General features: G+C 38.6%; 1 protein-coding gene across 1 annotated transcript; it reads right to left on the bottom strand.

Moving 5' to 3' along the window:
• Positions 1-226: 226 nt before the first annotated feature.
• Positions 227-2,428, bottom strand: LOC135155945 (uncharacterized). The gene has a single exon (XM_064106537.1). It carries the CDS (start codon positions 2,426-2,428, stop codon positions 227-229), a length of 2,202 nt encoding a protein of 733 aa, XP_063962607.1.
• Between the last annotated feature and the right edge of the window lie 10,824 nt (positions 2,429-13,252).

The following is a 13,252-nucleotide window of genomic DNA, read 5'->3' as shown; positions in this document are numbered from 1 at the left end:
GTAAATACCTGTCCCAATCCCTAGGACATTCCTGGCACATTCTCCTAAGCATTTGCTTCAATGTACCGTTGAACCTTTCACAGGCACCATTTGCCATAGGGTGATATGGAGTTGTGTGAAACTGCTTAACCCCAAGTAAGCGTGACACTTCCCTCATTACTCCTGACACAAATTGGGTACCATTATCAGAAAGAATTTCGTTTGGAATTCCTAACCTAGAAAAGACTTACATTAAAGCCTCAGCTACCCTCTCTGCCTCAATACTCGGCAGCGCCACAGCTTCAGGATATCGCGTAGCTAAATCAACAATCGTTAGGATGTAGCGATTGCCTCGATCTGTTATAGGTTGAAGGGGACCTACCAAATCTACTGCTATTCTCCTGAAACATGTATCAATCAGGGGTGGCATAACTAAAGGTACTTTACCGACCTTTCCTTTAGGAGTAGTGCGTTGACAAGGGTCACAGGACGCACAGTACCGTCTGACGTCCGACTGTAATCCAGGCCAGTAGAACTGGGACATTATCCGTTCAGTAGTCTTCTTCGCCTTGAGATGTCCTGCCAGCGCGGAGTCGTGAGCAAGCCGCATAACCTGGCTTCTGTAAGGCTTCGGAACTACCAACTGGGTGTACACCTGTCTGTTGACCTGTGGGAATGACTGATATTCACGGAGAAGGAGACCATTTTTATAGAAATAACGCACTTTACTGCCTTTCCCAACAATTTTAGCCTCACATCCTTCGGCAGCAATTTTCCGAAGTTTCTCAAGAGACTTGTCTTCCTGCTGGGAGGTGATTATGTCCTTTCTAGTAGCTGCGATCTCAGGCTCTCCTGCAGATCCAATTGGCCTCCATGGCTCCTTCTCACGTTGCTTCATTCCACGAGTCTTTACTCCTGCTCCCTGAATGGTTACATCTGGTTCCGTCGTCTCTGCGCTGATATCTATGGATGACTCGTTAGCAACCTCGGGTGGAACATAGTGTTGACCATTATCGTTGACTTCTAACTTCTCGCCCGCCTCCAAAGTCAGTTCCTCAGTGTGATCCTGTAGTTTCTTTGCTCCTGGAATATTACCAATTATAACATCATAGAGTGGGTTAGTCATGCAAAGGGCATTTACCTTACCCGTAAATACAGGACTTCTTACCTCCACTGTTGCAATTGGCACATATCTTACCGTTCTATCTATGAGCAGGCATAACTGTTTTTCACCAGTAAAGTTTTCCTCATCTACTAACCCAGAACGGACAATCACAATACTACTTCCAGAATCCCGCAGTACACTTGCTGGCTTACCATCCAGCATGCCTTTATATACTGGCATATCAGTACCTACCGTGCATCCAGCACTAATAACCGGAAGTTTATGTCCATATTGTAGGGTTACAGCCTGCGATTCATCACTAAAACTCATACTACGATGACCACATTCCTTAGTGTCAGAACCCGGACAGAATCCAGCGATACAAGCACCAACAATTTGCTTGCGCGCCCCTGACTGAAATGAGTCTGGTTGCTTATCCTTGATATCTCGCTTGCGATCTGGACACTTGTTCGCTAAGTGTCCCTGCTTTCCACATGCATAACAAGGGCCTTTAGTGTTTTGACTCTTTTCGTGTCGTTCATTTCCGTTGACACTTTTACGCGCCTTCTCACCACTCTGCGCGTTCCTACTGGAACCACGTGGTGTAGTTCCATGCGCCGCACTATATTTCTCTGCAATATCAATCAATTCCGATAAGCTTTTAGGGCTACGCTCCCTAATGAAAACTGCGGTTGAGCGATCACAACTTTCAAGAACTTGATCCATAACCAATAGTTCAAGTAATGAATCATAAGATGCATCTTTCCCGCTTAACTCTACCCAGCGCTTCGCGTAATTGTTTAATCTAGCAGCGTATTGCTTAAAAGTTTCAGAACTGCCACGTTTCGCATCCCGAAATCGTTGGCGAAATCCCTCGCTTGTTAAAGCAAAATGCTGCAGCAGCGTAGATTTCAAAGCTCTATAATTGCTTGCGTCTTCAGTGGGCATCCGAGTATAGACTTCCAAAGCCTGACCTGTCAGCAGATTACCTAATGCGCATGCCCAATATTCCGTCGGCCATTTCTGCAAATTTGCATGACGCTCGAACCTTAGAATATAAGCATCTAACTCATCAGAGTCTGCTCTGAACACTGGCATGCTCGGCACATTCCCTGGGAGACCCTTGATTACATTCTGTTTTTCTCTTAATTGAGCTAATTCTATTTCATGTTCTCTTTCCTTTTCACGTTCTTGTCTTTCCCTCATCCGTTCCTCACGCTCAGCATTTTGTTGCTGACGTGTTTCTTCCTTTAGTTGTTTTTCTTTGGACTCTACATAATCTAATAATTCTTTACCTTCAAGGCCACATTTCTGACCCAACTTCATAAATGCCTCAATTTCCATATTTGCGAGAGGTCAATAACAGATATAAACAATTGATAGATTAGCCAGTGATAAACTCAGTAATTAAACCTACTAACGCCAAACTAGAATAAAGTCAAAGCCTGTCTGTTTTATTCTCTATCCTACAAAAATCACCTTCTCCCGGACAAGCCCCCAATGTCACGGCCCGGTTAAGGAACCAGTAAATAAGAGAAGGAGATCTTAGGACAAGAGACCAAATAATAGACTTTTAAGACTTTGAATTTATTTTGAGTACATTTAATTCAATTAGAATTCAATTCTCTGATGTCACACAATCAGTGAAATTCCATTATCAATAAAGTAACCATATCGAATTAAACAATGAATTTCTTTTTGGCCAAGTTGATCTAAAATAACATCTAAATAAATCACCCAAACACTCACTCAATCAAGCACATTCATACAAGGGGAAAACCTGAAAAAGTTCGAGGATGGGCTCGATGTACATGTGGCATGCCAAAACACAACAGTCCTACGATATCGATGTCACGCATGTGCAATGTCCTGATCCACCGACGACTCCTCGACGATTCCGTAGCGTCCCACCGGAGACAGCGCCATCTGACGTCTACGTTGTATGTATCGGTGAATGCTTTGACTGTCCTTTTGACGTCATATTATCAGCAGTTTTAAACCCCAACGAAAACTCTGTTTGAAAGAATAATTCAAAATTTCATCTAGAAATCAAATCTGAAAACCATTGTGATTTACCGAATGCCCTCTGAGCACAACCACTCGCATTCATACACATACACACCAATCCTATATCTGATTAGAAAACAAATGAAAATGTTGATAAGAGGAATGCAATGAAATTCAATAATTCCTTGAGTCATCATTGATCATTTTTCACACTATAACATTTCCAAAAAAAGCTATTAAACCATAAGCGATACTTTCTATCATGCTTGTATAATAAGTATTAATAGATGAATGCTTCAGAACCTCAAAATACAAATTATTTTCGGATAAGCAATGAATAAAGATTTAAATGAACGCTTACCACCGCACGTGAGTTTTCCAAGCAAAAAGAATGTATTGGAACTGAAGTGTAGGTTTAGCTGTGTCATCTTCGACAACAGAAATTACCAAACACTGGCTTCAAACAAAAAAAACATCTCAGCTTTCCTTAAGCTTGCAGGCAGGAACTTAAACAGAACATTTCCGAATCAACACAAGAAACGTAATGACGGGTCCCCAACCAAACGCACGTAGCCTTGCCCGACCTAATGCGACGGGTGTGGCTCGTGACCTTTACCCCAAATTCATTTGCGTAATTTATGCTACCACGGGCAAGCGGTCATAAAGAATAGAGTTCTACACCAGTGATCATCTATCAAGCATATTTACAACAGATCGCTCGCTGCAAAGAACTCTATTTCACAGCTTTACTAAAATAATCAAATCCTTTAAAATTATCATAAGCTCCCTAGACTAAATGAGGAGAATAAATTACAAAATGTTAATTTTGAATATCCACCTGTGACAACCCTCATAGGTCAAAACTAACGGAATAAATTACATGAGGTTGATTGTTGTGATCCAGCACACATTTTGAAACTAAATGTGGATTTATAAAGACATCCAGTCGTAGTTCTGAACAATATTTGCAACAAATTTCCGACCAAAAAATCATGAAAATTGTAATTTTTGGTCAAAACTTGGCCAAAATGACCACTTCTATTGTGATTTGACAAATGAGACCACTTTATCTGGAATCTGGAATCATTTTTACTTAGAATAGACCCTTTTAATTGGATGTGGCTACAAAAGCATTATGTTAAGGGACAATCTTTCAAAGAGTGGTCAAAATGGTCATTTTGGTCAAAAACTTGGCCGAAATGGCCAAAATGGCGTGAGTATGATCAATAAGAGTGACATTTTTCGAATCAGCACACAATTTTACCCCGGATAATCCTGTCAAACCTTCCCCACCAAAAATTATCCTATCATGCCTATTGTAATGGTTACAAAGCCACTATGGTTCTCAAAGATTTTGCATTGATTACCGAAAGGTAAATGCAGTAACTAAGACTGACTCGTATCAAATTTCTAGGTTAGAAGATTGTACTGATAGAGTTGGAAATTCTGCCAATATCACAAAGATAGACTTGCTTAAAGGAACTGGCAAGTGCCACTGACTGACCGAGCCAACGAGATATCAGTCTTTGTCACATTTACATGTATTTGTTTACGCTTATTTCAATGCAAAGCCATGCCTTTGGAATGAAAATGCACCAGCAACCTTCCAAAGATTGACAAATCAAGTGATTGCTGGTCTTGACAATTGTGTCGTATGTACCTAGACGACATCCCAGTGTACAGAGATACTTGGAATGATCATTTGGATCATTTGAGAGCACTGTTTGATAGGCTGGATAAAGCCAACCTAGATGTGTAAATAAAGCCCGCGAAAAACTTGTTTAGGGGTGTTTGGAAATAACTTGGTCGCGTGTGTACAGCAATACATTTGACTGCCCCCCCCCCCCCTCCCCCAGGGGGAGAACCAAGATACAAGCTATCTTAGACTTCCCGTTCTCCACAACTAAGAAAGAATTGCTCAGATTCTTAGGTATGAATGGCTTCTACAGGAAATTTGTTCCAAATTACAGAACGTGGTTAGTCCTCTGACAAACCTGCTGAAGGCATAAGTGAAGTACGTTTGGTCTGATGAATGTCAAAGATCATTTGAAAAATCAAAGGCCATTTTGGTGAATGAGCCCGTTTTGGCAGCTCCAAACGTCACAAAGTCATTTAAAGTATTTATTGATGCATGTGATGTTGGAGTAGGAGCAGTAATGCTCCAAGAAGATGAAGAAGGTATCGAAAAACCAGTAAGCTACTTCTCTAAGAAACTCAATCGGTTTCAGAAGAAGTACTTAACTATTGAAAAAGAGGCCCTGAGTCTCGTATTTGCCCTTCAGCAGTTTGAGGTTTATCTAACCAATGGAGAGATTACAGTCTTTCCAGACCATAACCCTCTTAAAAAATTAAAAACAAGAATCAACGACTGTACAGATGGAGCCTAATGCTCCAACCATTCCCACTGAAAATTGTACACATAAAACGAAAGAATAATGTAATTTCTGATGCTCTTTCGTGAGTTTAAAGAGGAGAAATTATTCATGCTTTTGACTAAGTGTGTCATTTGAAGATAAAAAAATATTTAATGCTTATTAACATTATATCTTTGTACGTGGTACCTGTAAATGATTTAGCAAATGACTTTGAAAAGTAAAAAAAAATGCATGTTCAATCATTTATTTTTTTTTTCTCTAGGGAAGGTCATTGCATTATATGAATATTCCAGAATCTCTTAGTTAAGCTTCGGAATGTAGGCATAAGGCAGAGTAATGATTGGTATTTGTATAATTTACAATGATTATTGGTAGACAAAAGGGCCTGCTAGCGGCAGTGGAAAAGGACAATAGGATTAGCTATGTTGTTTACATTGTTAATTTCACTGAGGTCATTCAAGAGTCTTCTAAAATTAGACTGCTCTAGAAATTGGCACAATGTTGTGTTTAAGTACAATACTAGAAGGTTCCAGAATAGTGGAAATTTAGATACATGTATTATAAGCTTGCAGATTCTTCAAGGACATGATCTTATCAGATCAGAACTCAGAGTTTCGCACCACTTTATGTCAGAGCATAGTCTAGTTCCAACTGGAATACATCTTCGGTTGAATTATTTGCACATCATCAATGAACTGTTTGCAGTTATTTTGAGAGAGGAAATCTCAGTTCTCATCGAGATCCTCAACCTGATCTACTGAACACTTGTCGACTCATGGATTGCTGAAATTGACTGTTAATCATCAACTTCGTCTCCACGGATATTTCAACCCGTTGCAGTGACTCTTATTGTCCATCGTGTTTCAACATCATTTTCATCATCGCCATCATTGTGGACTTTAATTTAAGGGACCTTTGCCAGCCAACACATTTTCAAGAAATGTAAGATATATTATTTTCTTTTGTTTATTATGTGTAAATAATTCAAAAACATAAATTCTCTAATCAAAATGTTCTTTGTTATTTGTTCGGTATTCAATAAGGTAACAAAGTCTTGACTTCAGTTGAATGATGAAGGGTAACAAATGGAATACAAGCGGAATCATGAGGATAACAAATTTTGATTTATGATTCAAGATGACTAATGAAGTCTATGTGCATAGTGTAAGACATGAAATGCAGAACAATTGATGGAAACAAAATAATGGAAATATACCCTTACAACAAATTCCTGCAGTACTTTAGTGGTACTCTGTTGTACCTGTGTGATACTTCTGTCGTACATGACGGTACCATAGAATTACGACAGGAGTTCTGTGGTATCACTCTGTGATAGTTCTGTCATACTTCTGTGGTACATGAAAATTTCCTGCAGTACCTTTATGGTACTCTGTTGTACTCGTGTGATAGTTCTGTTGTACATGACGTTATCACAGAATGGTGACAGGCGTTCTGTGGTATCACTCTGTGATAGTTCTGTCATACTTCTGTGGTACATGAAAATTTGAAAATTTCCTGCAATACCATAATGGTACTCTGTCGTACCTGTGTGATACTTCTCTTGTACATAACTGTATACAGCATAACGACAGACGTTCTGTGGTATCACTCTGTGATACTTATGTCGTACTTCTGTTGTACATGAAAATTCTAAAATATCCTGCAGTACTTATATGGCAACCCTTTGATACTTCTGAGGTATATGATTTTTTTTATTTCCTGCAGTACTCCTATTAAAGGCACTTCTATGGAAACCCTGTGATACTTATGTGGTACATGAACATTTTGAAATTTCCTGCAGCACTCGATCCTAATAAAGGCACTTCTATGGAAACCCTGTGATACTTCTGTTGTACATGAAAATTTTGAAATTTCCTGCAGGACTCATTATAGGCACTTCTAAAATTCTATGGCAACCCCAGTGCTGTACTTTAAAAATTTCCTGCGGTACTTCTCATGCAGCCACCCCAGAAATATGACTGAAACTGTATCACAGACGTTATGGTGTATTTTCTGTGGTACATGAACAATTTAGTTTCCTTCAGAACTTGCATGGAAGCCCTGTTTGTACCACAGACTAAAAAAAGTTTTATTTCCAGTGAGGGATTTATCTTCAGTTTCGGGAGAGGTCAGTAGCGTATTGAGTATTTTTAGGAGGCCATATGGCTTAAAAGGGCACCATTCATTTTAAAAAGTACAATTTTTTATATGAAAATTTCATTTTGTGATAGCTAGATTTTGACATAGGCCCTATTTGAAAATTATATTTCACCCTGTTTTTTTTACCTTTTCTCTATTTTCTCCTTTCTTTGTTGTGAAACTTGTTTGGGGGTCCGTGGTCCCCAAAGCCAAGTCCCATTGTGTAGGTCTATATCAGCGAGGGGAGGGTGGTTATGCCTACTAAGACTCAGAGGTTTTAAGTTTGATAGCTTCTATTTCTACGAGAAAGGGTACTATACGTACTAGATCAAAACTAGGAGCAAAGCGCGAACTGAAAAATACGAAATATTATTGACCCCAAAATGGGCAACTTATATTTTGAGGACTCTTGTTCGTTTTCAGGGTTATTTCTCTTTCATGCGCTCTTTTAAATTTCAATTATCATTTGTTTTGTTTGTTCGCCACTTATTTTTCATAAAAACAGGATAAAGAATAAAAAAGTGACTACATTTAAAAGGGTACATGTTAAAATATACTGGACACACCTAACACCCTTAGAGCTTAATTGGTTGCGAGGAAGCCGGGTTGAATTTCAAAGAGATATTGTAATAAATAAAAACATAAGCATGAACGTATTATTCCACTTCATCCATCTCTTTCTAACGATACAAGAAAATAATTGAAGGGAAGGGCAAGGCTAGAGATATTCATATATCTCAATAAATAGAGTAAAATTCACAGAGCAAAATGCTTAAAATTTGATAAAAATCGGATGACAAATAACGAAGTTAAGTTAAATTTGAAGGATTTGCAATATTCCCATGAAACAGTTCTATTTAGGCATGCGTCATGAATATTCATTAGGTGGGCTGATGATGTCATATCCCATGTTCTTTTGTACATTATATGAAATTAGGTTTATTCAACATATTTCTACCAAGAACTTAAACAATTGGAAAGACAACTGATTAACCGCATTAGTTATTTAATGCAGCAACTTCATCACAATGGAGACACATTATCTACACATGTATTGGAAAAAAATGAAACAATCATAATTTCATATTTAACATTAAAAAAAGCAAAATGGGGATGTCCTCAGCCCACCAAATGAATATTCATGACGATGTGCACATATCTGTTTTCACAAAATATTGATAAACTTCGTTATTTTGTAATCCGATTTTGATGAAATTGTTAGCATTTTGCTTTGTGAATTTTACTCTATTTATTTAGAATAAATATTTCAGCGCCCGGACCATCCCTTTAAGGTTCATCACATAACAATTAACATAAGAAAATTCAGCGTTGAATGTTGATTAAAAAATATATCTCAGTTAAAATACCATCTAGGATTTTGTTTTACATGTTTGATAACCAAGTTTTAATGTGATACTGGCCCCTTGAAGTTTTTGTTGCGAGAAAATACATTTTTCCAATTTCCCATCTATTTTGTTTAATTTACCTTTTTTAGTAAAAAGGGCCTATTTTCTTACAAATATATTTTTACAAATAAAATTGCTTCAATTTTTGTTCTCCTATTCATCCTATTTTTTGCTATTTTACAGGTGAAATAGGCTGAACTAAAAATAGGATATTTAATTTTCATTTTTAGGCCTACTATATTTTTTGCTTTATATCCCCGGTTTATATCTTTGCAACCTTGCAATATGTTAGCCAGGCGGGTTTATATCTATTTCTTTTTAAATCAAATAAATTTGTATATTTTCAATCTATTTTTATGATGCGAGGCTATATAGTTTGCAAATATGTTTTTTAATTGCAAGAACAATCTTGTATCTCTGTTCACATATCATGATGCCAGTTTATCTTGCTTCTTTTTTCTAATTTGTATAAATTTTCAAACTATTTTCCATCCTTAAAGTGTCACGATCGATGTCATATTATTTTTTTACCTATAATTGGCAAAGTTTATTATCTTTCTTATGTTTCGCTTCAAAATGGTATCGTTATTTGCTTGTCTTGCTCCTCCACCCCTTATCAAAATACCCTGCCGGCACTTGATCTAAGATTATTTTCTTTTACTACTTGAAACTTATAAAGGGATCTTTCCTTCGATCGCAAGACAGAATAAAATGTGTGTTTTTGAAAATAAATAAAATAAAAAAATACATAGGATTGGAACTGTGATTTTCCTCATTTCTTTCTTTGTCATCTCCATCCTACTTGCATACTAGTAGGCCTATATAACATATTTTCAGTAAAAGCCCTGGTTTTAAATTGTGAGACATGTTTTTAAATCCTATCCTTATATTTAAAAAAGGAATAAAGAGAAAGAAAAAATTAAAAGACATAGAAAAGAAAAAGAAAGGAAGAAGAAATAAATATTTGAATTTCACTTTATTCAATTACTTTACGTTAATAATATGATATATATGATGGCGAAAATAGTCAAATTGACTGGTTGCCAAGTAAAAAGTAAGACCCCCCCCCCTCCCCGTACAAACGCACGGATTGCGGCTAACTAGTAATTTGCACGCGTACACGTGTTTCCGGTTCCGCCATTTGAAAACAAACTTTCGTAACTGCTCAGCTGAACCTGAAGCTTGATGAAGAAGGCCATCAATAATTCAACAAAAACTAACAGAATATGGATCAGATTCGGACAACGACTTCTAAGACATTCACACAACAGGCTAAACAGTAAGTTAGATCCATATTTTCGTAGTTTGGCGCGGCATGCACTTAAATTTCTTCGACTTTTTAATCATCTATACCGTACGGCCACTGCACTGGCGTTGTTCCCGATCGATCCCGCTCGCTTAACGGGCGGGCGGTGTGCGCGACCGGGGACGGCCAACGGCTGGCTAGTATTGATGGCGGCGGTGAGGATGTTTGTATTGTAGCCAGGTCAGGGGTAGCCAGGCGGCTTCTAGAGAGTAAAAATCATTTACTAACGTAAGGTTACTCTCATACGAAGCCAGGCCTTCTATCTCATAGACCCACACAAAGGAAGCCAAAACCTGAAACTTTCACCCCCGAGATTTCTACTTTCCTTCTAAAAGATCTAGCTCTAAATCATGTACATGGGATAAAACTTCATTTCCGACATTTCTACGCTCTTGTTGTTCTTTTTCAAACAAGAATTCATCAAAAAAATGAAAAAATATTGTGAAAAGACGGAAGAGACTTGCCCGATGTTTACGACGCCATCTTGTTTCTTATTGTACTTCCCCAACGTTACGGACGATGATAATCGTGAATTGTAAAATACTTGCATGAGCCATTAAATATTTATGTGCTAAGCCTACGTATAGTAGAAATAATTTTACTCCCAGACACCTCCAGGCTAGTCATGACAAGTCTCTCAGTCACATTTCGTCGTCAATATACCCACTGCTTTTCCGGCGCTAATGCAGTTTCGCATCTGCCGATTACCAGCATACCTCATCACCAATACTTGTTCCCAGATGTCATGACAAGTCTCTTGGTTCACATTTCGATGTCAATATACCCACTGCTTTCCCAAATATTGCGAGGGGTAACGGCTGTATTTTGACTGCGATCTCGAAGACATCGATCTTTCGAATCCTCAGTCAAACATCGCTTCGCTCGCATTATTTGGTTGCTAAATTCAGTCCATATCAACATTACAGCGACGGCAAATCCAAGCGATCCGCGAAGCGATGTCTACGGATTAGATCGATGAGGTCAAGATCGAAGCCTAAATACAGCCGTTCCCGATCACGATATTTTAAAAAGCAGTGGGTATATTGACATCAAATTGTGACTGCGAGACTTGTCATAACATTTGGGAACAGAAATTGGTGATGAGGTATGCTGGTAATCGGCCGGTGCGAAACTGCATTAGCGCCGCTTTTCCAAATATTGCGAGCGGTAACAGCTGTATTTTGACTGCGATCTTGAAGACATCGATCGTTCGAATCCTCAGTCAAACATCGCTTCGCTTGGCTTCACCGCTCGCCGTCATGTTGATATGGACTGAAGTTATGCGACCAAAAGATTCACATGCGGCGTGCTGGCAGTTCGTTTGCCACATGTTCGCATGATTTGGTTGCTAACTTCAGTCCATATCAACATTACGGCGGACGGCGAATCCAAGCGATCCGCGAAGCGATGTCTACGGATTAGATCATCGGCGTCGAGATCGAAGCCGAAATACAGCCGTTCTCGGCCGATCACGATATTTTGTAAAGCATTGGGTATATTGACATTGAAATGTGACTGAGAGACTTGTCATGACATTTGGGAACAAGTATTGGTGATGAGGTATGCTGGTAATCGGCCGGTGCGAAACTGCATTAGCGCTAGATCGGGGACGACAACCTAACTAAATAGTAAATATTTATGACACCTCCAAACCTTCAACCTGTCAACTTCTTTCTTAATTATAGACGGTAGTGGCTTCACATGGAAAGCCAAGAGGCTCCAAGAGAGCACCGATGGGTGTATTACGTGCCGCTGTGTACAATCTCAACAATTGCATGGCAATCCCTACCTCGAGCGAAGTTTGTGCAGGCTCCACTCCACTTAACTACCGCTACAAAACACTACACTCCACCTACTCGAACTTTGAGACCGTGAACTCGACCTGATATTCCGAGTGACAGGTGGGATTTTATGGGGGGGGGGGGGATATAAAATTCATGCAACATCTCGATTTTTAAAAAGAATTAAAACTAATATTCTTACCTTACACAAAGTTTCATTTCTTTTCCATGCTTTTATCAGTCTCAAAATTGGTGATTTAGAGCCAACATGAAGTTCCTCACACATATTCATAATTCGCTGCCGATTTCAAAACATTGCATGCGGATGCAATATGCGCGAGATGCCGGGTCTGGTCTGAGCTCAGACCCGACCGGCCTCACGCGCATGCGATGTATTGAATATTGATACGTGTGAGGAACTTCATGTTGGCTCTAAATCACGAATTTTGAGACGGATAGAGGCATGGAGAGAAGTGAAATTTTGTGTGCAGTAAGAATATCAGTTTTATTTTTTTTAAAGAGCGTGATGTTGCATGAATTTTATATTTACCCCCCATAAAATCCCACTTTTTGTCACTCGGAATATCAGATCCAGTTCACGGTCTCAAAGTTTGGGTAGGTGGAGCGTAGTGTAGCAATAGTGAAGTGGAGTGGAGCATGCACGAACTTCGCTCGAGGTAGGAAATCCTGCAAATTTAAAAGAGGTTTTTATGAAAGCAAGTCCGGCCTTCTATAAACATGACAAACTTACGAAAAGATGTGAAGTCAATTCACCCTAAATATCATCAATGTCCCTCAAATAGCTTCATTTAAGCGCTAATTTCTCTTCCGATTGATAAAATATGGATCCGTCTTTAATTTCCGAAATTGTTCGTCTAATTAGCTCAAGGACGCATGATTTATCTACGTATTAAAGACACTACATAGAAAAGACTAGGCACAAAGACTATTTTACATGTAAATCGATGCAAAGCATTACGCGATGTCGGCAAAGTGTCCAATCTTCTTATTGTAAAGACTTTAGCAACAATAACAGACTGTGAGTAAGGTTAAAATGCTCCTCTACTGTTAATGTTTTCATTCATTTTATGTTTAATATTATTAAAGAATATGACTCTTTGCACCTGAATTGTAACACTGAAATATGGAAATGA

The sequence above is a fragment of the Lytechinus pictus genome, chromosome 11 (genome assembly GCF_037042905.1).
Source record: "Lytechinus pictus isolate F3 Inbred chromosome 11, Lp3.0, whole genome shotgun sequence".
NCBI classification, from domain to species: Eukaryota; Metazoa; Echinodermata; class Echinoidea; order Temnopleuroida; family Toxopneustidae; genus Lytechinus; species Lytechinus pictus.
This window is presented reverse-complemented; position numbering and strand designations above follow the sequence as displayed.

Bases quoted from the DNA above. Each gene is read 5' to 3' on its own strand.
- LOC135155945 (XM_064106537.1), bottom strand. From the start codon at position 2,428: ATGGAAATTGAGGCATTTATGAAGTTGGGTCAGAAATGTGGCCTTGAA.